Consider the following 27,373-nt stretch of genomic DNA (forward strand, 5'->3'; position numbering starts at 1 on the left):
TGGATTCAAGCCTGGCCATTTGCACGAGCCCCAAATCACTTCCATTGCAGAAAGAACTTTTAATAAATGTTTTGTATAAGCAACAACATAATGAGAAATCTTAAATAGAAAGCCCTCTACAATTCATAGATGAAGATACTGTCAAAAAATTGGAAATACGACCTGTTAGGCAGGTGTCATTTAACAGAAAATTATAGGGGGATAAAAGGGCCTCCATAAGAAACTAATCACAAACTCACTTTCTAAAATTAATGAGTATTTCTGAGATTGTTCTCTATACTAAAATGGAACAGCACTGGACACTCACTGATAATGGTGTCCCTGCATATTCCTTAAAAACACACCCATAGGCTTGGAAAGATTCGATTTTTATCAGTAAACATCAATTTCACTATATGCACAAAAATATTTCCATTGATAATAGAAATTAGATAGGCAAAGTAAGAAAAAATGCTGATGAGAACTTAAAGAGTTTGTCTGAAGGATATAGAAATTGGTATAATTTTGATATGTGATGTTGACAATTTGTGTTTTAATGGTTATAAAGCTTTAAACTTTCTCAATCCCAGTGTCTACTGTCATTAACTAATTATTGTCTAATCTCCCCCCTTAATTTTGCACAACTGTGAAAATTTAAATTGATAAAAACGTTAAATTGATAAAAACATTAAAATGCTTATAAATAAACATTGGTATTATTTACATCTTTGCGAGATGTAAAACCTGGCACACATTTCTTGATGATCAGGTCTTACTTAAACTTAGATTCTGATATTTAAAAAAAAAAAAAAAAAAGGAGCGAAGACAGTAATAACAGGTAGATCAGACACTCAACTACTTAATAGACTTTCCTATAAAATAATATTGCTCTAGTACACTGCTTTTCAACCTCCTTTTCATTTGTAAACCCCTAAAAAATTACAAACAGAGGTGTGGACCCCTTTGGAAATCTCAGACAGTCTGTGGACCCCCAGGGGTTCGTGGACCACAGGTTGAAAACCACAGTTCTATGGTAACGACAATCTTTCGCAGACCCCTTACACCAGTGTTTTTCAAACTGTGGGTCGCGGCATGTAAAGCACTGGGTCGCCTTGCTCTGGTCAGCACCACCGACCGGGACGTTAAAAGTCCCGTCGGCGATGCTACCCACCTAAGGCAGGCTAGTGCCGATTTTTTCAGACACTGTGCTGTGCCCCGGAAGCAGCCAGCAGCGGGTCCAGCTTCTAGGCAGGAGGCCACGGGGCTCTGCATGCTGCCCCTGCCCCAACCACTGGCCAAAGGGAGCTGGGGAGGGGTGGTGCCTGCAGGCGAAGGTCGCACAAAACTACTTGCATGCCTCTGCTTAGGAGCCGGACCTGCTGCTAGCCGCTTCCGGGGCGCAGCGCAGTCCGCGGTGTCAGAACAGGTGGGAAGCCTGCCTCTGCACCCCGGCTGCACCGCTGACCGGGAGCTGCCAGAGGTAAGTCCGCGCCCCAACCCCCTGCCCCAGCCCTGAGCCCCTCCCAAACCCGGAACCTCCTCGTGCTCCCCAAACCCCTCATCCCCAGCCCCACCTCCAGAACCTGCACCCCAGCCCAGAACCCTGACCCCCTCCTGCATCCCAACCATCTGCCCCAGCCCTGAGCCCCCAACAAACCTGGAGCCCTTCCTGCACCCCAAACCCCTCATTCCCAGCCCCACCCCAGAGCCTGCACCCCCCCAGCCCAGAGCCCTCTCGTACCCTGAACCCCTCATTCCTGGCCCCACCCCGCAGCCCTCACCCCTGCACTACAACCCTCTGCCCCAGCCCTTAGCCCCTTCCACACCCCAAACCCTTCATTCCCAGCTCCGTTGGGTCACGGGCATCAACAATTTTCTTCAACTGGGTCCCCAGAAAAAAAGTTTGAAAACCACTGCCTTAGACAAAGCCTGCAGACCACCAGAGGTCCATGGACCACAGGTTGAAAACCACTGCTCTAGTACCAAAACACTGACTTCCTGAGGTCCAGCCAAACTTCAGCTCTAAACTCGGAGAAGACAACCCTGTTGGCTATATATCCATGAGCATTCCATTCCAGAACCTGCCTTCAAACACCCAAATCCCTCCCACATAGACTTCCCTGGGTTGCTGCTGTTATAACTGCTACTCCTCCTTACTTCTTGAGAACACTCTAGCATGTAGCCACAAAACAATTTCATTGGGGATGGGGTGAGAAAAGGGGAACAAAAACAAGAGCCTATATACCTTGCAAGATGACCAAGGGAACGTGTCTGTACACCACACTTGCCTGTGGAGGTGAAAGTGGGGAAAATAATGCTTTGGAAATGGAAAATATCTGAATACAAATCAATATACTGGGTAACAATATGGCAAGATCACACACCACGTTAACAGAGCAGGGAGGATACATAGCAAGCAAGTGAATTCTTGGTGTATCTATCATCCATTTCATTACTGTGATCCTAAAGGGAAGAGCTAAGTATTCAGCCTGAGAGTCAAAATTCTCAAGTCCTATTCTTCATTCTGCAAATGTCTCCAAGTCAGGCAAGTCATTCACTTACTCTCTGTGCTCTGTTAACACAGCTATAAAATGGACATAATGATATTTATGTGATGAGGGATTTCAGAGGCTTATCTAAATTAATCGAAAGGGCTTTGAAATCCTCAGATGAAAGACTGTATTTAAGTGCAAAGTGATCATTTCTGCAAATATGTATCTTTTCGTCCTTCTACCAATCTTAATTCCTTCCCCACTAGCTCACCTTAGTTAAGGTGTCAATAACTTTATTTACAAAACTAATTAAGTATCAAAACCACATGCAATTATAATTGTTAATTTTAAAAAACAGGAATTTATTGAACTGTGTACTATATAAGGGTAAAATATAGATGAGACCAAAGCTTATTTAGTAAGGTAGTCTCAAAGGAGTTTAGTTTACAAGATTTTTCCCGCTGCTGCCCTTCATTTTTGACTGTCAAGCCATGTCAGTCTCATCAGTCAATGCTGGCAATACTGGCATAACTTTCTCCCTGCTTTCATCTCTTACTGTAAGCCATAATGCAAGAATTGCTTATTTACTCCTTATCCATGGCTAGTTTCTATATTGGTTTTGTGTCTTTTCATTTCCTTGCAGCTCATCTGGTAAATGTTACTTTTATCCTTCCTTAATTCTGTAAAGTGACAGTGCAGCAAGAATGGATCAAATGTACTATAGGATTCTCTGGCAGACTTATTAAATGACGCACAACTTAGCAACTGAAGGTCAAAAATAAGAGCTGTCACTCCAGACTTGTGCAAGTGCAACCAAAGACAGAAGAAAGACAAATCCTGGGTTGCTGAAACTGCATCAGCAGGGTTTTTTTTAGTGTCTGCACTGACAGATACATTTCTTACTACCGGGACACGTTTTTTTGTCAAAAACATTCCTAAATTTATATTTGAAGGTTGTAGGGTCATCATTTAAAAATCTTGTATATAATCAAGAAGTGACAGTCCTTTCTTCTATGCAAACATATTGTTATGTTTCTAGCACAACAGCATATATAACCAGGTTCATATGGCAAGGAGGGTAATCCTCTCCACCAGCAACCTTGTCTAACTGAGTTTGCTTTACTTACAAGTGCTGTAGGCAGGCTCGCATTGAAGTGACATGATCTGGAATTTTTCCTCATCAGTTTCCACATTCAGATTGGAAAGGTACTGCTTCACCTTCCTGGCCATCTGGGCATCCTCATACAGCTTCTTGGCATTAAGGAGTGAGCTGCGTCGAGCACGTTTTTTGTGAGCACCTCCTTGAACATCAAGCATGTTTGAGTTTGTGCTGCCCTGGCTCAGAGACCTACAAAATGAAATGGCAAATCAGTAAACTTCAAGCTCACTTCAAGAATAAAGTGCTACAGTAGCATATGCTGAAGCAGATTAATACCAGCACACTTCAGTTAGGGCTCGTGCATGCTGATGCAAATGAGTTAAAGAGATGAATAGCATTAAAACAACATTTGTCTTAGAGTAATTTGGTAAAATGACAACAGTGTATTGAGTCTAGAAATGATTACTTGTGAAAGTGTGGAACTGCCAGGAACCAGGCAAAATGCTGTGTAAGCTGCCTATACAGCTTTGCTGTATTTTGCAGTTCTGTTCTGCAAAATCCCTACCATTTCAATTCTGGGTTACACTGGCAGACAAATGTACCAACAGTGTTGAAGTTGGTTTAAGTAATTTGGTCGTTAGCATACGTTTATCTGAGACTGAAAACCTAATTTCTTGCAGTGGTGAACTATTACTGAATTATCTTACTCTATCACTAAGCTCCCCAAAATGTCTGAAGAACTGGTAAAGTTCTGATAAAAAGAAAAGCAGTCTCATATATACAAAGCGCATTAAGAAAAGCAGTCTCATATATACAAAGCGCATTATGTTGATCACTCTTCATTCTGTTTTGCCACCTAGAAATGATGCCCACAACAAAGCATATATGTATTTTTTTTGTTGGACTGACAGCACAGGAAACTACAATCTTCTGTTTCTCAAAATGATAGGCATAGAAGGACAGTGACAGTCCATGCTTTCCTCTTACTGGCCTATCAATATGCTTAAACCCTGACTTGGAGATACTCGGTCTATGGAGGAGTACGTAAGCCTTCCATGTCCCTTCAATGTCTCTGAGATTGCCAAAAGGGCTGCCTAGTTAGATTCAGGTTTCAGAGTAGCAGCTGTGTTAGTCTGTATTCACAAAAAGAAAAGGAGTACTTGTGGCACCCTTAGAGACTAACCCAATTTATTTGAGCATAAGCTTTCGTAAGATACAGCTCACTTCACCGGATGCATTCAGTGGAAAATGCAGTGGGGAGATGTATATACACAGAGAACATGAAACAATGGGTGTTACCATACACACTGTAAGGAGAGTGATCACTTAAGATGAGCTAATACCAGCAGGAGAGTGGGCCGGGGCGGGGAGGGCAGGAAGAAAACCTTTTGTAGTGATAATCAAGGTGGGCCATTTCCAGCAGTTGACAAGAACGTCTGAGGAACAGGGGGGTGGAGGGGGTGGGAAATAAACATGGGGAAATAGCTTTACTTTGTGTAATGACCCATCCACTCCCTGTCTCTATTCAAGCCTAAGTTAATTGTATCCAGTTTGCAAATTAATTCCAATTCAGCAGTCTCTCGTTGGAGTCTGTTTTTGAAGATTTTGTTGAAGAATTGTCACTTTTAGGTCTCTAATTGAGTGACCAGAGAGATTGAAGTGTTCTCTGATTGGAAGTGTTTCCCCATGTTTATTTCCGCTCCCCCTCCCCCCACTGTTCCTCAGACGTTCTTGTCAACTGCTGGAAATGGCCCACCTTGATTATCACTACAAAAGGTTTTCTTCCCCCACCCAGCTCTCCTGCTGGTATTAGCTCATCTAAAGTCATCACTCTCCTTACAGTGTGTATGGTAACACCCATTGTTTCATGTTCTCTGTGTATATAATCTCCCTACTGTATTTTCCACTGAATGCACCTGATGAAGTGAGCTGTAGCTCATGAAAGCTTACGTTCAAATAAATTTGTTAGACTTTAAGGTACCACAAGTACTCCTTTTCTAGTTAGATTCACTTGCTCCTTGAGGAACTGCAGCTAGATCATCAAATAGTTTAACTTAAGCATCCATTGTTACATCTGTTGGTCACTATCCAGCTTTGCTAGCTTTAAACTATTGACCTTAAGGTTAAAAAGACTCTATTAACCCCTTACTAAATCTCTCATAGATTCAAACTGCCATACCACCTCTTGTTCAATTGTCAAGGTATGGTAGAGAACTCTATCTTGGTCAATATTAAAATCAAGAAAGTATTTTATAAATGTTCATCATGATGGCTGCATTACATGGTAAGTTATAAAGTAAGCTTCAAATACAACTCGTATAAACTATGCCTGAACATTCTTATAAAGCATTCACAGGAATAACTTTTCTTTTAAAAGTGAATGCCGTGTAAACATATTTATAAAGGTAATTGACTTGTTAAAGAAATCACATGTGGCAGGATATGCAACCATTATTTGGAAATGTACATATTTCACAGGTATACAAGAAGGCATAAGGCCAAAAGCCCAAATGATCCAGGCTCCCAAGTAACAATGCTTCACAAAACCCACAGGAAGTGTTCAGAAGAGAGTAACCATAATAGTAAAAGAGGTGGAAAATAAGCCTAATGTTTTAGGAAAAGTTAATAGAACTGGATATGTTGAACTTAAGGAAAAGAACGAAGGTGAGACACAGCTGTCCACTATATAAAAAAAGGTGTTGAATACATTTTTGGATCACTCACACATGTCAAATTCAAAGTAATAATAATCTCAAATACATCAAGAAGATATAGGTTAATTATAGAAAAAGTATCATTATTATAGCCAGGAGGATGGCAAAAGATGGCAAGAGAGATTGGATACATTCAGTGCTAAAGTAGATACTTCTCTATCCATGATGGTCAGGAACAATGAAAGACTACACATATTATGCTATAAACCATGATGCTCGCTGATATTTTAGCAATATGGTACCAAATGAGAGTTCTCTAGCAAGCTTTATATTGGTGGCAGCTACTTTGAAGCACTGAAAACTTCATTCTGCTCCCTGGATAGAGGGGGTGAGGGACCAGATTTTCCTATTAGAATCTATTCCTTTGCCCACAGGCAAAGCATACATGGATGGGAACTAGCTTCCAGAATCTCATGTACGGTTTTAAACATGAGCTAAAAATAAAGAAAAAATGGAGCTAGTGTCCCTTTTTGCGTGAATGTGAGCGATGGCAGCCAAAAATATTTATTTGCTCTCTCCTGTTTTTACATTAGAGATTTAAGTCCACTCTGGAATGCAATGGATGACTAGTAAACTAGTGGATTTATGTCATCATAGAAGACCAAAGGCCAAGCAATTAAGGGGGGAAGCTATTAGGAGTCAGACTTGTTAACAAAAACAGAAATTTAAATTATTTAAATTCAAACCTTAATACATATAGGAAAGAAAAGAGGTTTGTGTTCGCAACTCAACATCCCTGCAACTAAGGGATGAGCATTCTCAATCCCCAGCTCAGACCCCAACCATCTAGCAAAACTAGGGAATCCGATTTCGCATCCTTAGACTTAAAAAAGGAGGAAAAAATGCTGAGACACATAAGCTTTCAGTTTGCCTTTTTGCATCATAAAGCAGTAGAAATGGGCACAAACAATTAAAAAAATTATTTGCAGATCACTTTTAAAGTCCTCTGCTTACATCCATCTCCTCCTTAATGGCTTTTCTAGCATAGGACTGAGGGTGGTTATATAAGAGTTTTTAAATAAATATAAAAGAAACAAAAAGAAAAGAAACTCGCTTCAGCATGAACTGAACTCACAGTTATAGGTCCTCACTGAAGTATTCTAGACTTTTGTGTCACAGCACCACCTGCTATACCTCCTCTCTATAGTATCACATACAGAGAGGTGGAAAGAGGGACAGCCAATGAACAGGTAACGAGATCTCTGAGAGGAGTGGGAGATGTTATTGGCAAGATTTACTGTGCTGATTTGCATAGGGAAATCCCACCTGGAGAGGTGTAGGTGGATGACTAGACAACTTTACACTTTAATCGTTAATAACCTATGGGTTTTATTTCTTATGTCCATACAGAATTTTTAAAAAGTCAATTCCCTTTAAAAATCACACACATTTTCTCATTCTCATTTTAATTGCTTTCACAATAATCCCAAGGTTGGAACGCGTCAGCTATGTCATTTTCCTTCATACTACTCAGGAGAAAGAAATAACAGATGAGGTATGTTTATCATAATTCCTATTTAAATTTATTTTTAGTTTTTATTTTATTTGTTTTATTTATTTTTGCTATTTAGTTCTTTTTTCTCTAATGGAAACTCTAGGATCATGGATTATTTGGCTCTAGGAAGCAAAATAATGCCCATAATCAGCTCCAATATATTAAGTCATTGTAACATTCAGGCATTGGTTAGAATATTCATTAACAAATCATATTGCACTCTCAATCCTCATCATTTTGGTCCCTATTCTACATTCCTTGCACAACCAAAACTCCCAGTGAAGTCTATGAGGATTTTGGAATGTGCCCAAATGCAGGATTTGATCCTTTGTAAGTACAGTTCAAAAATGTGAGATATTGTGCAACTCAGAATTACAACTGGACTCAAAGTTTAGAGGATTATAATTATAATAACCCAATACATAGTTACAGTATAAAACAATAAGGACTAGTTTGAACTTTTGAGATAGGTGTTAAAAGTTAATTTATTTGTTTTCAAAAATACTCTGCATTACGCTGTAATTAGATAACAGTTTCTCTTTCTGCATTAAACTGAAGTTGAAAAAGCTTATCTAGAACATAAAATCAACTCAGGGGTACAAAAGCTGACTGGAAATAGTGTTTGCTCCTGATATTCTCTAAATCTGTTTACCAAAAATATGTATTGCAGGGTTAATAAAATGCATGCTGTATTTCAGATGCATGCACTAATGAGGAGGATGCAGTATGTTAAAAGTTGCATAACCTTTGTTTATCTTAATTGCATTCATCTCTACACTTACCCCAAACTCCTCCACCTCTTCTTCCTGTAAGCAAGAGCCATATACATTGAAGCATGTATTTGAACAGAAAAGCACAGGAAAAATATCACAGTTGAGAGTCAGGAAGAAAAAGATGTAGACAGGAAAGTATAGAAAAGAAAAACTTCTATCAGGCAAACATTCTTCTCAAACGATAACATACGGTTTTAACGGAATGCGAGGGGAAGAGAACTCCTTACAATATTTTAATGAATATAGAAGAACATATTGCATGTTTTTATGTTTAACCTACAAATTTAAAGCCAAACTCCAGTTAACTTGTGGGAAATATTTAACATGAAAAATCAGTTTTAGATGTTGCATCATCAAATTCAAACAGCTTACCTGTTATTATTTACTTTTGAGAGACAGAATGAAACCTTTATATCTTTTACAAAAATTCACATTGCGGGAAGTATAATGCAATTAATGGAATTTAATGCATTAGGATTGTAATTATAAGAAACATATTAAGAAACAGGATCATTATAAATTTATGTGTTTTTCATTTTGATTGCTTGTGGAAAAATATGTTATTTGACAAATTTATTCTAATGAATGAGCAGCTTTGTTCTAATTAGTAATGAACTTGTCAAAGTATTCATGTGAGAACTAAATTTTTTTTGTTCATTTGTCTTTTTAATCAAAAATGTTTTATTGGAGTTTTCATAACAGAGGAAACTGATTGACTATACAGTAAAAACAATGAAACTGACTATAAAGGAAAAAAAAAAGAAAAAGACTTCTTCCCCTTCTAATCACAGGTGCTACTTAGAACAATAGTAGACAAAGCATTTTATGAGAGCATTGTGTTTGATGTGCCCTTTAAGATGCATATTGGAAGTTTAAAAGGCATACCACAGGTGAACTATTTATTTGATAGTCAATGTAACAATTAGACTCCATTGTCTCCTGTGAAGCATTTAAAGTAAAGACAGATTTTTAGACAGAACTGATCTGTAAATATGTTTTACCTATATAACTGTAATGGTTTCTGACGAGCCACTGTAATTCATCAAATGAATATTTTACAGATTTCATTTTAAATGTGGACTTTTTGCTTGTATAATCTATACTGGCATGAAAGCGAGATCCTTCTCTGAAAAGTGACCATGCTAAAACAACATTGTGATATGCCACATTTGTGGCTCAATAATTGTATACCAAATTTGCTCACATTACAAGTAAAATGGTGCTTTTTCTAACTACCAGCCCTGAAAAGCACCGTGTGAACTGAATACCAAGTTAGGTTCCTTCTGGCTAAGGCCTCGTCTACACTGCCACTTTACAGCGCTACAACTTTCTCACTCAGGGGTGTGAAAAAACACACCCCTGAAAGCTGCAAGTTTCAGTGCTGTAAAGTGGCAGTGTAGACAGTGCACCAGCGCTGGTAGCCGGGCTCCCAGCGCTGATAGCTACTCCCCTCGTGGGCCCACAGAATGTATATTTGTGGATATTGAGGCTCTAACATCCTGCACACCTGACATGGAATAGCTGCTGCTTCTTTTCCAGTCAACAGACTACAAGTAGCCTCATGTCTTGTCCCAGATTGGAGATGGTGGTGGTTCTACTGTGCACTCCATCTGCATACAGATTATACTAGGGTGTACGCAGGTGTAGTGATATTTGTCTGTGATGCATAATAAAATAAATAATGTTTGTACAAACATACCCTAAAGTGCTAGCCAGATTATGAAAAATAAACAGGAATATTTCCATTTTAAAACCATAGTAAAATATATTCCTTAATCTTACAAATCCCCTTTGATACAGATTTCACTCTAATGATAAATGTTAATGATAATGAAATCATAATGGAACATAAACACGTGTTCATGCACACAAACCCACACTCTACCCACTATACAAGAGATATCTTTAACCCTATTTTCTTGTTTTATTGCACACCTTTGTCTGAACATTACAGCTGGATCCATGTTAGCAGAGGTCATTCTGACGACTTGTCGAATTTCTTTGGCAATCATTCTGAGTTTCTCAAAATTTACCAGGCCATCCACTTTTGAATCATTTCCTGTGCAATGAAATACGTAGAACAAATATAAGCAATATTCAGTACTTTTCTAAGGCTGACATGTTATTTGTCTCCCAAAATATCACCCTTCAGCAGATGTCAAAAGCCTTTAATTCAAGTATCAGTCAAAACCAGGAAGTAGCATAGTGGCAGAATACAGACGCTAGTCAAGCCCACTCTATGTAGATAGGAATGCTCGCTCTGCCCTTGTTAATCTAATTCTAAAGTGGCAGCTGTCAGTAGAGGGAAAATGGAACAATTTGACTATGCACAGATTTATTTTCATATGTTAAAATGGTGCAAATATGAAACTGACTACATTTACCCTTTTAAATTTGTTCAAACAATTCTGAGACAACAGATCTGAAAACTTGGCATATTTAGAACCCTTTAACCTTTACTAATGATGAATGGAAAACTGTTAAAAAGGGAAGTATTTTAAATAAAGAGAAATATTTTAAAGCAAAAGTAACCCTCTGCAAGCCACTACATGAAACCAAATCTGCAAATACTGTAATGATGAGTTTTTATGACAGAAATATATCTGAAGTGTTCTGAACATTGTTTACTACAGTCAAACGCTCTTCTATCATAACCTTGGAGGTAGTTAATGAAGATTAAGTGCAGTTTTTAAAATATTTAATATCTCCACTGAATTTTTAATTTTTGTCTAGGATCTGCCTCCTCTATTATGCATTCTGCATTATATTTCATTTTTATCAAGAGGCGACTACACCATGCATTATATTACTTATTTTTTTTAGATGTAAAATTTGGAACACTGGACACAAAAGAAGAAAGGATTAAGATATTATTCTATGTTTTGGTTTATTACTTCTCTACATAGGGAGTTACCTTCATGTAGAAATGTAATATCCTTCTTGACAACAGGAAACAGTGGGATAATTGGAGGCTGCATGCTCTGACTGCTAAGAATGTTGCGGTACTTTGCCATGTTTCGAGATGGATCAAAAAGATCTTGAAGGTCTCTAAGGTGCTTTTCATACTTGCTTGGTAGCTTTTCCCAGGTACCTCTGAGTCGTGCTACTGGTGCCAGATTTAGCCCACTGTAAAAGATAATTTTTTCCTATTATCAGCTGTTAAATGGGGACTATTGCATTTAATAAGGAGGTTAAGACGACTTCTTCTTTTTCTTTTTTTAAAGGGAAAATGGATTTTTAAAAGGCTTTAAATCTGGGTATTTGCCACACTGCAGCCAAATAAGTTACCAATAAGCCACAGCTGGGCACTCTCCTGAACACTGAAAATGGGACCTGAAAAGTATGACAACACTTTCATAGTCATAGTACGCCAAATTAAAAATATAGTTCCAAGACAAATCTATTACCTGCGCTCAGCTAAGTTAACAGCCATTTTCTGACAGTGAGATTCTATACCAAAGAAAGGATATCAAGAGTGAAAAGTTAATGAAGTGATTAGGAGGTACAGTCACAGTAAGACAGCAAGAGGAGTGAGCAGCACATTCATTACAAATACAAGTGGGGAGAATTTTAAGAGGAACAGATTGGGAGCCTTTATAATGGGTAGTGTTGATCTGCAAATTAGTGAAAGAGGTAGATATACCAAAAAACTTGTTACATCTGACTTTTTTTAAGCATTGTCACATGCACCAAACATTACAGACAGGTGCACATTTTATAAATCAAATTAAAAACCTACATCCACTAAGTTAAAGTTGCATAAGAATCATACAGTCATTAGATTAATGAGTTTTGTTCATCAGTACTATGGATCCTTATGGAGTTTCCAAACAGCAAGCTGCATTCTATACTGCATCATGCATCAGCAAAATTATTCGGTGAATTCTGATTCTCCACAATCTTTATTATAGATGGGTTACGAAGCAGAACACACACAGCTTGATATTCAGATTGCCAGTACTGCAAATACAACCAGCCGTTAGAAAAATCTTGCTTTGATATGTACACTGAACAAACTCGGGAGGAAAAATAGGTCATTTATACTAAGTAGAATTACTTTAAAAAAATTATAGCTACTAAAAAAGATAGCTTGTCCATCATTGTCTCTCACACACCTACTTTCTATGGGAAGTTTCTTTCAGTAGATATTAGATTTGGGTTCCAAACCCACCAATTAGCTGGGTAGGCAGATCAGTTAAATCAAGCTGCACCCCTTATTTTTCTACTCAGTCACAACTGGCTTGCTCATGTTTGCAACCCAAACAAGACCTATGATTTTAACATTTACACTGCATAGATTAGCAATACAGAACAGTCAGTATTAGATTATGTTGCACTTAAATCACTAAACTAAGATTTGCTGTTATTGATCAGGACACTGCTCTATGAAACCAAAACAACTGTCCTTTCTGAAAGGGAGCAAATAAATAAGCCTCTTTTTAATATGACATGATAGGGATTAGATATCATTTTGCTTTATTACATTTTGTCTATGCTACCACAGAAAGCAAGAAATGAAGATTAATTTTCTGCTGATGAGTAAGTTTATGTCTTTTGAAATATAACAACTGAAATTTTAAAGAGTCCCCCCCAGCCCCGATAAAATCATCACTGTGCTTATCCACTATCCTTAGAGGCAGATTAGGGTGCGGGGGTAGAGTTGCTTACAGGGCAGCCACAAGGAAGCTTTGGACCTGAAAGAGACAATTTATTCTTGAGGGGGAATGCGAAGAGGAAATGCACCTGCTGTGCTCCCTTAGGAGGATGCATCATGAGCTCCCTGGTGTAACCAGCCAGATGCAGTGGCTGTTGGTGTGCAAGATTGGTCATGGTCCTTTCCTCCTGTTGCCTCTTTAGGGGGAGTTGTGCCTCAAAGAGACCAAGGATAGCAATCATAACTGGCCTTATTCTAGGGACAAACTGAGAGAAAGGCTCCTTGCATTCTGACTCCTTTCCTTGTGTGTGCTCATTCAATCCCAGCTACAACCTGGCCTTTAATATGTTATCAGGACATTTTCCAGCCCCACCAAAAAACTAATGACCACAACATGTCAAAATCAGTTGAACTGATTTTTAATTTTGTTTGTCAGATAATGTTGCAGCCCTATAGAGAAGAAAAGATCCACAAAATGCGTTTGTCTATTCCTTAGCATGATTACCACATTAAATCCCTTGAATGTGAATATAATATTTTTGATTTGAGAGGTTAAACATTACAGATAATAATGTTCCAACTGCAATAAGGTTTTCCATGATAAAACTTTTTTAAACCTTCCATTATAATGCAACAGTCAAATAAAATCAATGAAGCAATTTAATCCTCTTAGTGCTGTATTTTCCCCCAGGAACGTACATTTAGGAAAACAAGTAAGGTGTTTCTTTTGCCACTAACCCTAATTTGGCAGCACAGAGTGTGATTAGCAGGTAATAGTATTTCATCACTGGCCTACTACTTTTGAAGCCTACTTGAAGTTTTGCATTAGCTCATTCCCTCAAGGATTTTTGTGACACTCATGTGCTTCCAGTGCTGAAGAAGAAGGGAAAATAATATAATTTAACGTGCTCCTTCTTGTAAAAGGCATTTGGATTCACCGATTATTAATGAAAAGGCTTCAAAGTAATACTTCAGCATCTGATGTTATATAGAGGTAAAATCAGAATTCCTTTCAATCGGTATACATCGAGATATTTGCAGTAATAATATAATAACAACAGTGCACAAATAAATTGATTAATATCCAGTATATTTTAATACACTTTATTTAAATCAGGGTTGTACTGGTGCTTGACAACTCTTATTTTATTAAAAAATAATTGGCCCTAAGATGAAGTATATATTTCTAGTGGCATTTTACTGTATTATTAATTTTCTTAAAACAGAATCAGTATCTTTACAGATACAGATTGAAAGAGTAAAAACAAATCTAACAAAGTATATCAATTTAGATTTACAGTCAGATTAAAGTGTCATGATCATGAAGCCTAATCTCGCATCAACCCTCATACTATTCTAATCTGCTGGTTTTAATGCCACTCAGTTATACAGAAGGGTATATTTAACATAACATGGACATTATTATTAGTCTTTCGTAGTACCCACAAATATTATACAGAGAAAGACATTCCTGACCCAAAAAGGTTAAAACTCCCACAGTGAGAGTATTCTATGCAGATCAGTATAGAGAGTAGAAGAAAACACTTGTCATTTTGCAATACATGCAAAAATATAATATAGGAAATGATTTAAGCAGGAAAATAAGGCACAAATGAAATTACTTTAAAACATTTGTATCATTCTGGTCATACCATAAGGAGATTATAGAAAATACACAAGACTACTACATGATACAGGGATTTACGGGTCTTAGTTTACAAGGTTACAGAAACTCAGTCTATGTCCCTTAGAAAAAAGCAGCTTAAAATGATGAATATATTGAACATACACCAAAAAAGCAGATAAGGTAGGACCCCCACTGAGTCCTACAAACTCCTGAAGGCACCAGAATGGTTTCATGCTGCCTCTTAGGATTTATAACGTACATAAGATAAGGGAAGAAAAGCTTGAGCAGGGATGGTGTCCTCTGCTAAATCAATTTTTGAGAGGATTTAGTTTTTATAGGAGTACTTAATATAGAGAACTAGTAAGGGCAATGTTCTGAGCCACTACTGGGATGGTTTGAAGTAGCAGGACATATATTTGACTATATGGACCTTAGGAAATGCATGCCAATTTTAGTTTCAATAAAGCCCATTAGCACTACACTTATGGGATGCCACGCAAACAATTTCTGCAATTACTGTATCAGCAATCTTAAACAGTTCATACATCTCTGTATGAAAGGATGAATTAACATTTTATTGGAAAAAAGTAGCTACTTTAAAAAAAATCTTATTGTGGATGATTTTATAAAGAAATTCTCCAGAATGAAATGATTTGGAAACTCAATCTAAGATTACCGCTCTATAAATCAAAGATAAAAGGAAGTGGATTTTAATATCATGCAGTTATGTAATTCACCACTGTAGTGATTAGTGGAATAAAAAAGTTGTTAGAAATTTTGTTTAATCCAAGTACAAAGTTGTATAAATATCAGATTCAAAAAGCATCAAAACTGGTTAATTTTAATCTAAATACAAAAAAGGCACAATTTCTCCCTCATACTATTGCCAAATCATTTGCATATCAGTTAAATCATAGTCTTCTTATAAACAAAAGCTATCAGTCACAACAATGTGCCCTCCAAACAGACACATGCAGAAATAACTATGCTAAGAGAAGGAAGGCATCATCTAGACACAGCATGCCAAACTGCAAATGGGTTACTTGTGGCACAGCTTAAAAAAGGGTAAGTTTCCTTAGAAATAAGGGTAAAAACAAAGGCTGATTTCTCGAACAAGACTTCAATCCTAGAGGGCCTGATGAAAGCAAAATATAGTGAGGGAGAGTAACTCCTACCCATGAGAAACTAGGCATTAGGAAATGGAAATGAGGGTATCTATTTCTGCATATCTACATACACAGTACAGATCTCTTTAGGATTAGCTTCATATATGGATAGCCTTGAATAAAACAGAATCACACATGTTCTGTAAATCAGGCTAAGGGAATTAAAGTGTGGAAAAAAGGTCAAATATCATAATTCTCAGAAACAGTATTAGTGTTGATTGGTTGAAAAATTAGTCCAGATAGACGTATTGTGAAGAACTGTCTTTTTGACAAATGATGGTGTCGAAGCAATTGAGAACAAGACATTTGTTTGGCTCAGACTATTCAAGACAATGAAGTTGCACATAGTATAAATCAGAATTAGACCCAAAATACAAAGAAAGAGCCTGAATATCTTAAATAAAGAGAACAGAAAAGGTGCTGAGTGACTGGTTAGAGAAGGGAGGAAAATTTAAAACTAGCAGACTAAGATGAGATAGATTGGAGAACGGGTGAGGGAAGAGTCTACATGGGTGAGGAAAAATATTATGTAACCGCCTTATCTCTGGTTTCTTTCAAATACACAGGGAGAAAGTAATGATAAGTGAGAAAAGGGGGAAAAAGAAGTATGCTCAAAAGCTCACAGTACTCAGGAATCAAAGAAGCAGAGCAACCAATGAAAATAGCAGCAATAATCAGCAGGTTTTTAAGGTTTATAAATAAGAACACGGCTTATCCAAACATACTCTCTCCTTCCTTATCCTAATGGACAGGAAAGAACACACAGGTAACAGTTAAGGAGCAATGACAAAAACCACAATACAAACACTTTAAAAAAAATTGAGGGTAAGGGGTAGGGGGGAATGTAGTGAAATTATACCTTTTTGTATAGAATGGTATGCTGTGCAACCTGAAAATTTGTTTTAAAATACACTGTACCCCACAAGTTGTCAGACTGAATATTTTCTTTTCTTCCCTACAATGGAAGTTATTAAAATTGTATTTGATGCCACAATCATATTCAGTTCTAATTTAATATGAGTAAAAAATATAAAATTCAGATGATCAACAACTGCCAAAATAATAGTACTTTACCTTATAACGGCAAACATGGAATTGAAGTTCTTGCATTCTCGACAGTGTAGGGCAATTTTAATGAAATGCTTAACAATCTTCATTCTTTTGAGCTGGTTGGGCTCAGTTAAAATTTCTGTGGCAACCCAGAATGTCTCTTGGTTAATGACATCCTCAAACTGTTTCAGGTGAGCATTTCCTGTTTTGGAGTCCATCTTATAGAGGTCATCGATGTATTCAGTAGGCTCAATATTGCGAAATAATTCAAAGTCCCTCATTGATAGCTGAGTAGCCACCTCAATGGTGCTCAGCTGGAGAAGAGAAATCTGACTCTCTCTAAGCAGCTCCTGGGCATCCTCATCTGAGCATAACGTCTCTGTTTCCATATTGTTTTTCAGATAATACCTAAAGGTAAATTGTATTATAATAATAAACTTTAGAGCAGCTTTCCTCTGACATTCTGAAAGTACTTTACATACAATTAAGTTTAACATCACCCCTTCATGCCTCGACAATATCTCCACTGGACTGAGGTACCAACTAGCGAGCTTATCTACAATGGACATGCCTAGCACCTAATAGTGAGAGGCAATTTGGGAATGGAACTCAGGTGAGTTCCAACTCTCAGCTTCTTACTCTACCCACTGCACAACGCTGTCATTACTAAAGTAAAAAAGTTCAATATATTATGTGACCATTTTAATATTTTCTTCCTCTTCATTAATCACTCGTTTCTATACACTAGCCTGCAATTGTGTAGATAATAAGCTTGCCCTGCAGCAGAAGGTCAGTAGCTTGTCTATTTGCAAATGCAGCAGTAAATTAACATTTTGAATGGCTCGGGATCCTGAGAAATATTTGAAATCTTGATGTAAATGTATTTTCCCATTTTTGATAGAAAAATTAGCATAATATATTAACATGTACATGAAGCACACAGTACTCAGGAAATGAAAAGGCATGTAAGAATATCACTTTCATGGTCCAACGGAGATCACTTACAAATATAGAAATGACTCTCCTTCATAAATTCTCTGTTGCCTTGTAACGAGAGTTGAACAGAATTTTCTACTTTCTAACACATCTTCTGGCCTGGATCAGATCATGAGGCAATGTGCTAAAGCCCTTAATGTTTGTGAGAGAACTCACAAAGGTTTGCATAAAAGCTGATGCATGTGTCTTAAGTTAATATCAACTAGCTGTAATATTACATTTTAGAAAAAGAAAGTTAGCGTATCTTTTAATTAGAAGGTAAATATGGTAACCACCACCAGAGTATATAAATTATTCCTTTTTAATGTAAACCATTGTATATTTTGCACTGATCTTCTGAATTAAGTTATCTAGTGACTGAACTTATTTCAAACTTTTTTAAACACTGAAGTTCATCTGCCATGTATTATTCAGATACTATACTTTTTTAAAAGTCAGATATCCAACCACCACTTGTCATGAACCTCTCTTTCTTTAGAGTGATGGATAAAACCCAGTGACTAAAAATATTTGTAGGGGAACTCACATTCCTACATCCACGGTGAAAGTGTTTTTTGTAACAGAGAGCGTAGCAAGTTTATGACTGTCCCTTAAACTCAGTTTGAGAGCTCTGAAAAAGTTGTAGTGGCCAGGAAAGTGTTCTTGCAAACTCCTGAGACACTAGACAAGAGAGTTCTCAGAGCTATTGGCATTTCTGGAGGAAAAGCCTTAGCCGTCTCCTCCCAGCAAAACATACTTAGCAGCTGTAGGAAGCCTTCCTTCTAGTGCTGATTAATGGCACTGGAATTCAGTGTAAGTATACCATTTTACAAAATGGACAGCATCAGAGATCGTAAGTACCAGAATGTGAGGAATAAGTTCTCATCAACTTCAGGTGGAAATGATCTCTCTTCCCCACTCCAAGAAAGCCTGAGATTATAATTATGTGCTGAGTGGAGGCATAAAATATTTTTTTCTGCCATAAAAGCAGGAAAAGAGCAGACAGGTCAAATAAGCACAGCAAGCAGAAAACACTATAATTACAGTTTAAAATAATCCATCTTATTTGCACATAGCCTAGGGCAGCAATTCTGTTAGAATATTTGTGTACACTGAAATAAATGATTACATCTTTAGCAGTTCTCAGTAATATAAAAGAGACAATTCTAGACTTTCTTCTCCAGTTTTAATTGGGACACTGTTCTCTGATATTTCTTTCAAAATGCTCCACGTTTAAAGACAGAGTCAAACAAAACAAATACAACTTTACCTTCCATTGAGCTGGATTCTGTCTGCTAATTTGGAGAACTGATCTGGAAGCCTTCTCTGTTTGATGACTCCCTCAGGACTAACAGACACCTCACAGAGAGAGTAGGTTTCTGGGGCTCCTATCAAGTTGAATTCGTGCACTGCATGACTCACAACTTCTTTTGCTGTAGTGTCTTTGCTTATTATAATGTAACAGCTTTGTTGATCTGCTTTGAAAACTCTTATAACTTGATCTGGAATATCTAAATTTAAAGAAGAACACCTTTAAAATGTAAAACTGCTACTTCCCTTGAAAGGATAAAAAAGTATTCATTTGTCAGTGGAATTCATCTGTCAGGGTGGAAGACACCTAGGTCTTGACAAAAAGTAAATTCTCAATAAAATATTTGTTCTCTTTTTTCTAAAAACCCATCCCGTTTTTTCCCACAATTAACAAAAATTACTTTCACAGGATGCAGTGTTGTTGCAGCTGTGTCAGTTCCAGGATACTAGTGAAACAAGCTGGGTGAGAGAATGGCTTTTATTGAACCAACTTGTGATGGTGAGACAGAGCTTTTCCTCAGATCTGGGAAAGTTACGCAGAATGTCACTGGTAAATACAAGGTCGAACAAATAGTTTAGCATGAATAGTTAGCACATATTCTAAGAGCCCATTCAAGAGGAAGTCCCTTTTTCCAGGGGAAAAGAATAGTAATTTATTATTTGATACCAGCAGCCTTTCCCAGTTGGAAGAAAAAGTAGCCCTGCAGCAGCTGGGGACGAAACAAGGTATTAAGAAAATGGGGGCCTAAATCACATTGTGAATGAAAACTGATTCTACCAACTTTTTCACTAGGAGTCTATGTATTTATTTGTATAGTAAAAGCCGCCTCAGTCATATTGATGAATGGTGGACAACTAAAGGTTAGATGTCCCATATGGGTGGGGGAGGGTACTGAGAAAGAACTGTTAGATAAAAGTAAAAATAAATAATTTTTATGTAAGTATTAATTTGAATTGGAAAAGCTGAGAACGAACAGGGTAAATATATTATGAAAAAGTGCATACATTGGTAAGAAGAATCAGAAACCAACAAAGGGCCATCTATCGATAACCCTCAAAGGAGTAATGAAACCTTACAAAACAATCTGCCTGTACTGAATAAACAAGCATTATAACGTCTGATTCTTACTAACAGTATCTGATGTAAAAATACCTACAAATTCAATAAAGCAAACAATTTTGATGCAATTTTGAAAATTTACCAAGAAACTTATCTTGATATACCTGTTAAAATCTAAAAAATACATGAGTTGGAATCTAGAAATAGGAATGCACATTTTTAAAAATTTTACTACTTTATTTTGCCAGTCACAAAGAGAGACATACTGATGCCAATCACTTTGGTTTGGGTTCTGTTGCTGGTTTTTCTGTTTGTTTAAACGTAAATAGTATTTTTAAAATTCTATTTTCCCATTCATGATTCAATCCGTGATTATAATAGGGAAAAAAAACCTTCAAGTTGGCAAGCAAAAAGTTTTATTACAAAAAATCAAACATACCACCACCACACAGCCTTTATATAGCACTTTTCATCAGTAGATCTTCAAGTGCTTTACGGAGGAGGTCAGTAGCATTATCCCCTTTTTACAGATGAGGAAACTGAGGCACAGGGTGGGGAAGTGACTTGCCCAAAGTCACCCAGTAGGCCAGTGAAATAGAATCCATGTCTCCTAAGGCTCAGTTCAGTGCTTTACACACTAAGCAACACCACCTCCCCCACAAAATAAATAGTTGGTTTAGTTAAAAATGGGTTACAGGGCATGCAAATGTCCAATAAGCAACAACAACAATCCTAATAATAAAGTTTATGATGCAAATAAAAAATTGTAAACAAATATTGGCAATTTAAAACTATGTTCATTTCAACAGACAAGACATGCAATACAAAGAAGTTTAGGCTGGCAGAATTCAGAATACTTACAGTAAAAACCAACAGCTGCAGGCAGCAAAAACAAAAATAAATCCGTTTATGTAAACATAAAATCTACAGATTACAAGAATAATAGTCAAATTAATGTAATATGCTGATCTGCCAAAAAGATATTTTAGACTTCCTTACATTCAAAAATGACTTTGCACAGGAATACTATTAAACTGAATACTGGTTAAGAAAGATTAACTGGCCACAGCTAATGACTATGTAAAATCCTATACCAATGTTAAAATCAAGATTTTTAGAAAAAGTATGTTTGTTACATGTAGAAAGACAATGAATTTGCAGCAAGAAGGGAAGTGATTTGTCATGGATATTTATGTATAAGATAAGATATATATGCATATCTATTTTACAAGAGAAGTTATGAAGATAAAGATATGTTACACTTATTAAATATTAGCCAAAAGGCAGTTTAATGAATGTATAATTATCCTTAGAATTTTCATATAGAATAAGGAAACACATGATTCTGGCTTGACATGTTTACAGGCAGCTGCATATGATCAACATTTGCCTCCTGCAGCCACTCCATTCCTATAGCAGCAGCAACAGAGAGGCATAAGTAATAAAATTGAAAAGTTTTAATTTTCGTTTTAAAAAATATATTTGAATGAATGAAATGCTCATCAAGGTGTGGGACCAATAACACTAGCTCGGTACCTACAGGTCCTACCTTTACCCGATATGCTTTCAGAGTGTTTTTTCCTGGACTGCACATGAACAGAAGCTATGGTACGAGGGGCACAGGCACTGGGAGGAGATGGTAAAGAAGTGTGAGGGAGCAGAAAAGGCCAAGCTACTTTCACTAAAATAGTGGTAGAACTCTCTAAATGGGAGGGCACTTGAGATGGCAGGTTCTGCTTTTGCCTGGAGAGAAGGAGCGAGCTCTCAAGTTACAGCAAAGGAGACCTGGCATGCAGGCTTACGAGGTGAGGTTCTTTTTTGGGTTTTGTTGTTTCTCTCCAGTTTGGGACCTGATAGGGCCATGGCAGGAACAGGTGAGCACAGCTGACTGCCAGTAGAAGGTATTGTTTTCCCCCAAATTGGTACATTTAATAAAAGTTGCAAATAAAGCTTAAAAATGAGCTAATGCTGTGGAGCCTTTATTCGCTGTGGCAATGTCATTGTAAACACTATATAAATGGTAGGAACCAGTAAATAAAATTGTAGTTTTGTAAATTAGCTTTATATTTGGTTTTACTAAAATAGGTAAACACTCAGAATCTCTGTATATCGATTTGTAAATAGACCTTGCTACATCAACTAATATATTCTCAGACTGAGTGCTCCAGTGGGTTGCAGAGTTCATTACACATACAGAACATAGAGAAATGTATTATTTTACCTGAAGGATTAGTAAAATCCAGCATGCTGGTTGTAGGCTGCAACAGATCAGGACTACTTGATGAGAGTGTTCCAGGGATAGGCATTATGGCCAGACTGTGTCTGCACTGCCTTGTTCCAACAATACTGTCATCCTGTGACTGGCTTACGCTGCCATCACTGTAAAATTGTTTTAAAAATTATTTACATTTAGGCCATACAAAAGTAAAAATCATCTCTCCTCTGTAGGTGCAATGATGCAAAACAAGAACCTTCTCTAAGTCAGAGCTTCCTTAACAACAATGTGATGCACAACACAAGATCAAACGGATTAAAACACAGTACATTCCAGAAAAAAGAAAAATCCTTGTGATCTCAACACAGAATAAATCTGTCCTTTTGGTTTAATTTAACTTCATTTCTTAATAGATTACTTTTGAACATTACCAAAATTCTGCAAAAGAGTAAAAACATTAGGGTGAGACTTCAGTGCAAAGAAATGTTTGGAGGTAAAAGCACTATAGCTCCAAAAAAGCTACAATGTAAAACACCTTATAAAATTATCCAATACATAAGTACTTACATATTTGTATCTGACGTACTAGCTTGGTGATATATAAAGAATACAGATTGTAGGCTAAGGCATTCATGCCCATTTACAGCATCACCAGTGGGATGGTGAAAGTGTTGCTCAGCACAGCATAAAACACTGAAGTAGAAATTTCCATATGGGTGGCCCTACGCACTTCATATGAACAATGCAGCTGATTATGCCTTTACTAGCTATGGCCAAATGTTTTAATCTTTTTTATTATAAAAATTAGGGCTATCTTGATTAATCGCACTGTTAAACAATAATAGAATACCATTTATTTTAATATTTTTGGATGTCTTCTACATTTTCAAATACATTGATTTCAATTACAACATAGAATACAAAGTGTACAGTGCTCACTTCATATTTATTTTTGATTACAAGTATTTGCACAGTACAAAAACAAACGAAAAAAATAGTGTTTTTCAATTCACCTAATGCAAGTACCTAATTGCAATGTAGTGCAATCTCTTAGCATGAAAGTTGAACTTACAGATGTAGAGTTATGTACATAACCCCCTACATTTAAAAATAAAACAATCATAGAATCATAGAACTAGAGGGGACCTCGAGAGGTCATCTACTCCAGTCCCCTGCACTCATGGCAGAATTAATTATCTAGACCATTCCTGACAGGTGTTTGTTTAACCTGCTCGTAAAAAGCTCCAATGATGGAGATTCCACAGCCTCCCTAGGCAATTTATTCTAGTGCTTAACCACCCTGACATTTAGGAAGTTTTTCCTAATATCCAACCTAAACCTCCTGCTGCAATTTAAGCCCGTTGCTTCTTGTCCTATCCTCAAAGGTTAAGAAAAACAATTTTTCTTCCTCCTCCTTAATACTTGAAAACTGTTATGTCTCCTCAGTCTTCTCTTTTCCAGACTAAACAAACCCAATTTTTTCAATCTTCCCTTATAGGTCATGTTTTCTAGACCTTTAATTATTTTTGTTGCTCTTCTCTGGACTCTCTACAATTTGTCCACATCCTTCCTGAAATGTGGCAACCAGAACGGGACCCAATACTCGAGCTGAGGCCTAATCACCACAGAGTAAAGCAGAAGAATTACTTCTTGTATCTTGCTTACAACACTCCTGCTAATACATCCCAGAATGATGTTCACTTTTTTTGCAACAGTGTTACACTGTTGACTCATTTAGCTTGTGGTCCACTATGACCACCAGATCCCTTTCCGCAGTACTCCTTCCTAGGCAGTCATTTCCCATTTTGAATGAGTGCAACTGATTGTTCCTTCCCAAATGGAGTACTTTGCATTTGTCCTTATTGAATTTCATCCTATTTATTTCAGACCATTTCTCCAGTTTGTCCAGATCATTTTGAATTTTAATCCTATCCTACAAAGCACTTGCGACCCCTCCCAGATTGGTATCGCCCGCAAACCGAGTGGACTTGTAGACTCTGAAGTTTTACATTGTTTTGTTTTTGAGTGCAGTTATGTAACAAAACAAAAAACAAAAACAAAAAAATCTACATTTGTAAGTTGCACTTTCACAACAGATTGTACTACAGTACTTGTATGAGGTGAATTAAAAAAATACTATTTCTTGTTTTATCATTTTTACAGTGCAAATATTTGTAATAAAATATACACTTTGGTTTCAACTACAACACAGATTACAAAATATATGAAAATGTAGAAAAACATCCAAAATATTTAATAAATTTAAATTGGTATTCTATTTTTAACAGTGCAATTAAAACTGCAATTAATCACAATTAATTTTTTTGAGTTAATCGCATGAGTTAACTGCAATGAATTGACCGCCCTAATAAAAAGATGGTTGCCTAACTAAGATTATGCTGTGATCTCCTAAGGACCTCTGCTCTCTCTGCAACATGAAGCAAACTGCCTGTGTCTTCCTCCCATACAGGGGCACTGCCAATTGAGGAACACATCTCTGAATCCAGCAGCTTTTCTAAGGGACCTGGATGCTACTGCTTTCACATTTCCTATTCTGGTTCTTCCCCAGTCAGAAATGCTCCAGAGTATTACATGACGAAGTACACAAGAGCTGAATGAAGCAGCACCTGAGGTCCAGCAGAGAAACTGCTAGACCTGTTTAATCCTGCAAATTGGGCTCTCAATAGGGAAGTGGAAGATCCACGGGGAACCTGGGGCCTTTCACAGGATCATAAAAAGGGAAAGTTCATATTTCCAAGAAGAAGAGGAATTGCTGATATTTGTACCTGATTTGTGCTGATGTTTGCACACCCTACTTTTCTTGATTTGTGTTCCAGCAACACAAATCAACTGAGTAAAAAGGCAAATGAGAGGCCCAAGCACAAAAACTATAAAGGGTGACTAACATTAGGCAGAGTGGTGCATCAAGCTAGAAAGAGTTGCAGCCCTGAGAAAATTGCAGCCAAAGCAAAAACTGTAAGCATTTGGCCACTCATCTTAAAAAAAAAAAAAAAAAGAAAAGAAAAAAAAAATCTCTAGCCACCAGGTCATGCTTCTATATAGGAAGCAAGAACATAATTCACTTGTGGCAGAGAGTAAAATGAATTTTAAAAGTCTTACCCATTATTAAATGGAATTTTAGTAGCACCCCTCCCAAAACAATCAACTACGTTGATGGCTTTGTGTATATTTATTTGCAAAGTACTTTTTCTTAAGTATTATTTCGGGGAAGTCAGGGAGGAGTTCTGCATTAAGATATAAGAAGAAGAAATCCCTTTGGTTTATTTAGCAGAACACATTTTGGTTACTTTAATTTCTCAAAGTTCCTATCCATATGAAACCAAAACTATCTCATCTCTCATTTTAATGTTTCCACTGGAGTCTTTTTAATGTAATTAAGGCATTTACATACATCTCACCTCTATTTATAGTACTGTATAAAATACATAACTACAATTTTATGCAGCATTGCTCAGACAAAAGTATCATTAATGACAGCACATATTATTCTAGTCAATCATAACAGTAAATTAAAATATGCCAGAAGCAACATCTATAGTTGTAATAGGACAGAGGTGAGGAGGGAAAATGGCCAAGTTTCAGGGACAATGATTAAGCAAAAGAGTGGGATAATATATTATACAAAGAAGGTTAAGAGTCTCAGAACAAGGAAGAAAGATGGATCTGAAGATACGATTTGCAAAGAGACCGAGTAAATCAGGTTCTGCTCCAGATGGTGAGGTTACAGTGACTGTCGTGGGGGAAAAAAGGAAGAGGAGAACCACGGAAGCTTCAGAAACAGGCTAAGGATCAGAAAAAAATGGATTAGAGATTGGGGGAAAGGGTTTTAAAAACAAAGAAAGAATTGTGTGCTGATTTAGAAATGGAGAAGCCAGTGAAGATTTCTGAGAATGCAAGCAGTAGTGTTTCTGCTTTTGGGTAGACAGAGAGAATGAGCTGGGGCACTTTTTGGACAAACTGAGGTCTGAAGGGCTGCAACTTTAGGACACAATTAAGGGGAAAGGGAGCACGAATTACAACAGTGTAGGTGAGAGGAAATGAAAATAAGAGTAAGCTTTTCTGCAGAGAAGTAGTGAGTATAGCATCTGATGGAAATGTAAACAAATTATAGATTGATGAAATGCAGATGGCAAAATCAAGTCAAAGTGTGGGGTGAATTAGAGGATGAAGATGAAGAGGGAGAAGCAGATACTATAGTTTGGATGGTGGTGTTCTTATCAATAAGGATAACAGTGTTGATTTATTGAGCTGAAAGAATTTATGTCAAAGACTGGAACTGAGAAGATGTGAGAAAAGAAATGAAACACCAAAGGGAATATCAAGTTGGGCATCATTTTTACAAAGAAAAGGAGTACTTGTGGCACCTTAGAGACTAACCAATTTAAGATAAGTATAAAAACATACTACAAACTGCGAGCATTTTCAAGATACCTAATTTTTTAGTCCAAGTGGAGTACTCAAAATTCTGGTGCCAGTTTTTCTTTCCTGTATAGGGCCACCAGCTGAAAGGCATGGTAGGCTTGCTTATAATCGTATTATCGGATCACCAAAATGGGTTCAATGTAATTGTGCAGTAACCTCACAAAATTCTACAAGCATCCCACACATTGCACAGGGGCAGAAGTGGGGTGATGCAATACTTTTCAGCGTATGGTGCTATAAATCCCATGAGATGATGAAAACTTAATGGTAAGACTTGAGTTTATAGCAAGAAAAGTACTGGAATTATATATGCTATTCAA

At 37.1% G+C, this 27,373-nt stretch overlaps 1 protein-coding gene across 4 annotated transcripts in view; it reads right to left on the bottom strand.

The window, feature by feature from the left end:
• The window catches only part of RAPGEF6 (Rap guanine nucleotide exchange factor 6), a 235,079-nt gene that overhangs the window by 26,694 nt on the left and 181,012 nt on the right, over positions 1-27,373 (bottom strand). For 3 of the 4 annotated variants that reach the window (XM_077825108.1, XM_077825110.1, XM_077825106.1), the window contains 7 exons: positions 22,617-22,774; positions 19,295-19,535; positions 17,074-17,457; positions 11,467-11,678; positions 10,488-10,611; positions 8,562-8,585; positions 3,599-3,819 (listed from right to left, as the gene is read on the bottom strand). In XM_077825108.1, the coding sequence (XP_077681234.1) occupies positions 3,599-3,819; positions 8,562-8,585; positions 10,488-10,611; positions 11,467-11,678; positions 17,074-17,457; positions 19,295-19,535; positions 22,617-22,774 (1,364 nt within the window). The remainder of the gene's footprint in view (positions 1-3,598; positions 3,820-8,561; positions 8,586-10,487; positions 10,612-11,466; positions 11,679-17,073; positions 17,458-19,294; positions 19,536-22,616; positions 22,775-27,373) is intronic. The other variant, XM_077825109.1, reaches the window with a different exon arrangement.

Source organism: Eretmochelys imbricata, chromosome 8, assembly GCF_965152235.1.
Source record: "Eretmochelys imbricata isolate rEreImb1 chromosome 8, rEreImb1.hap1, whole genome shotgun sequence".
Classification (NCBI taxonomy): domain Eukaryota; kingdom Metazoa; phylum Chordata; order Testudines; family Cheloniidae; genus Eretmochelys; species Eretmochelys imbricata.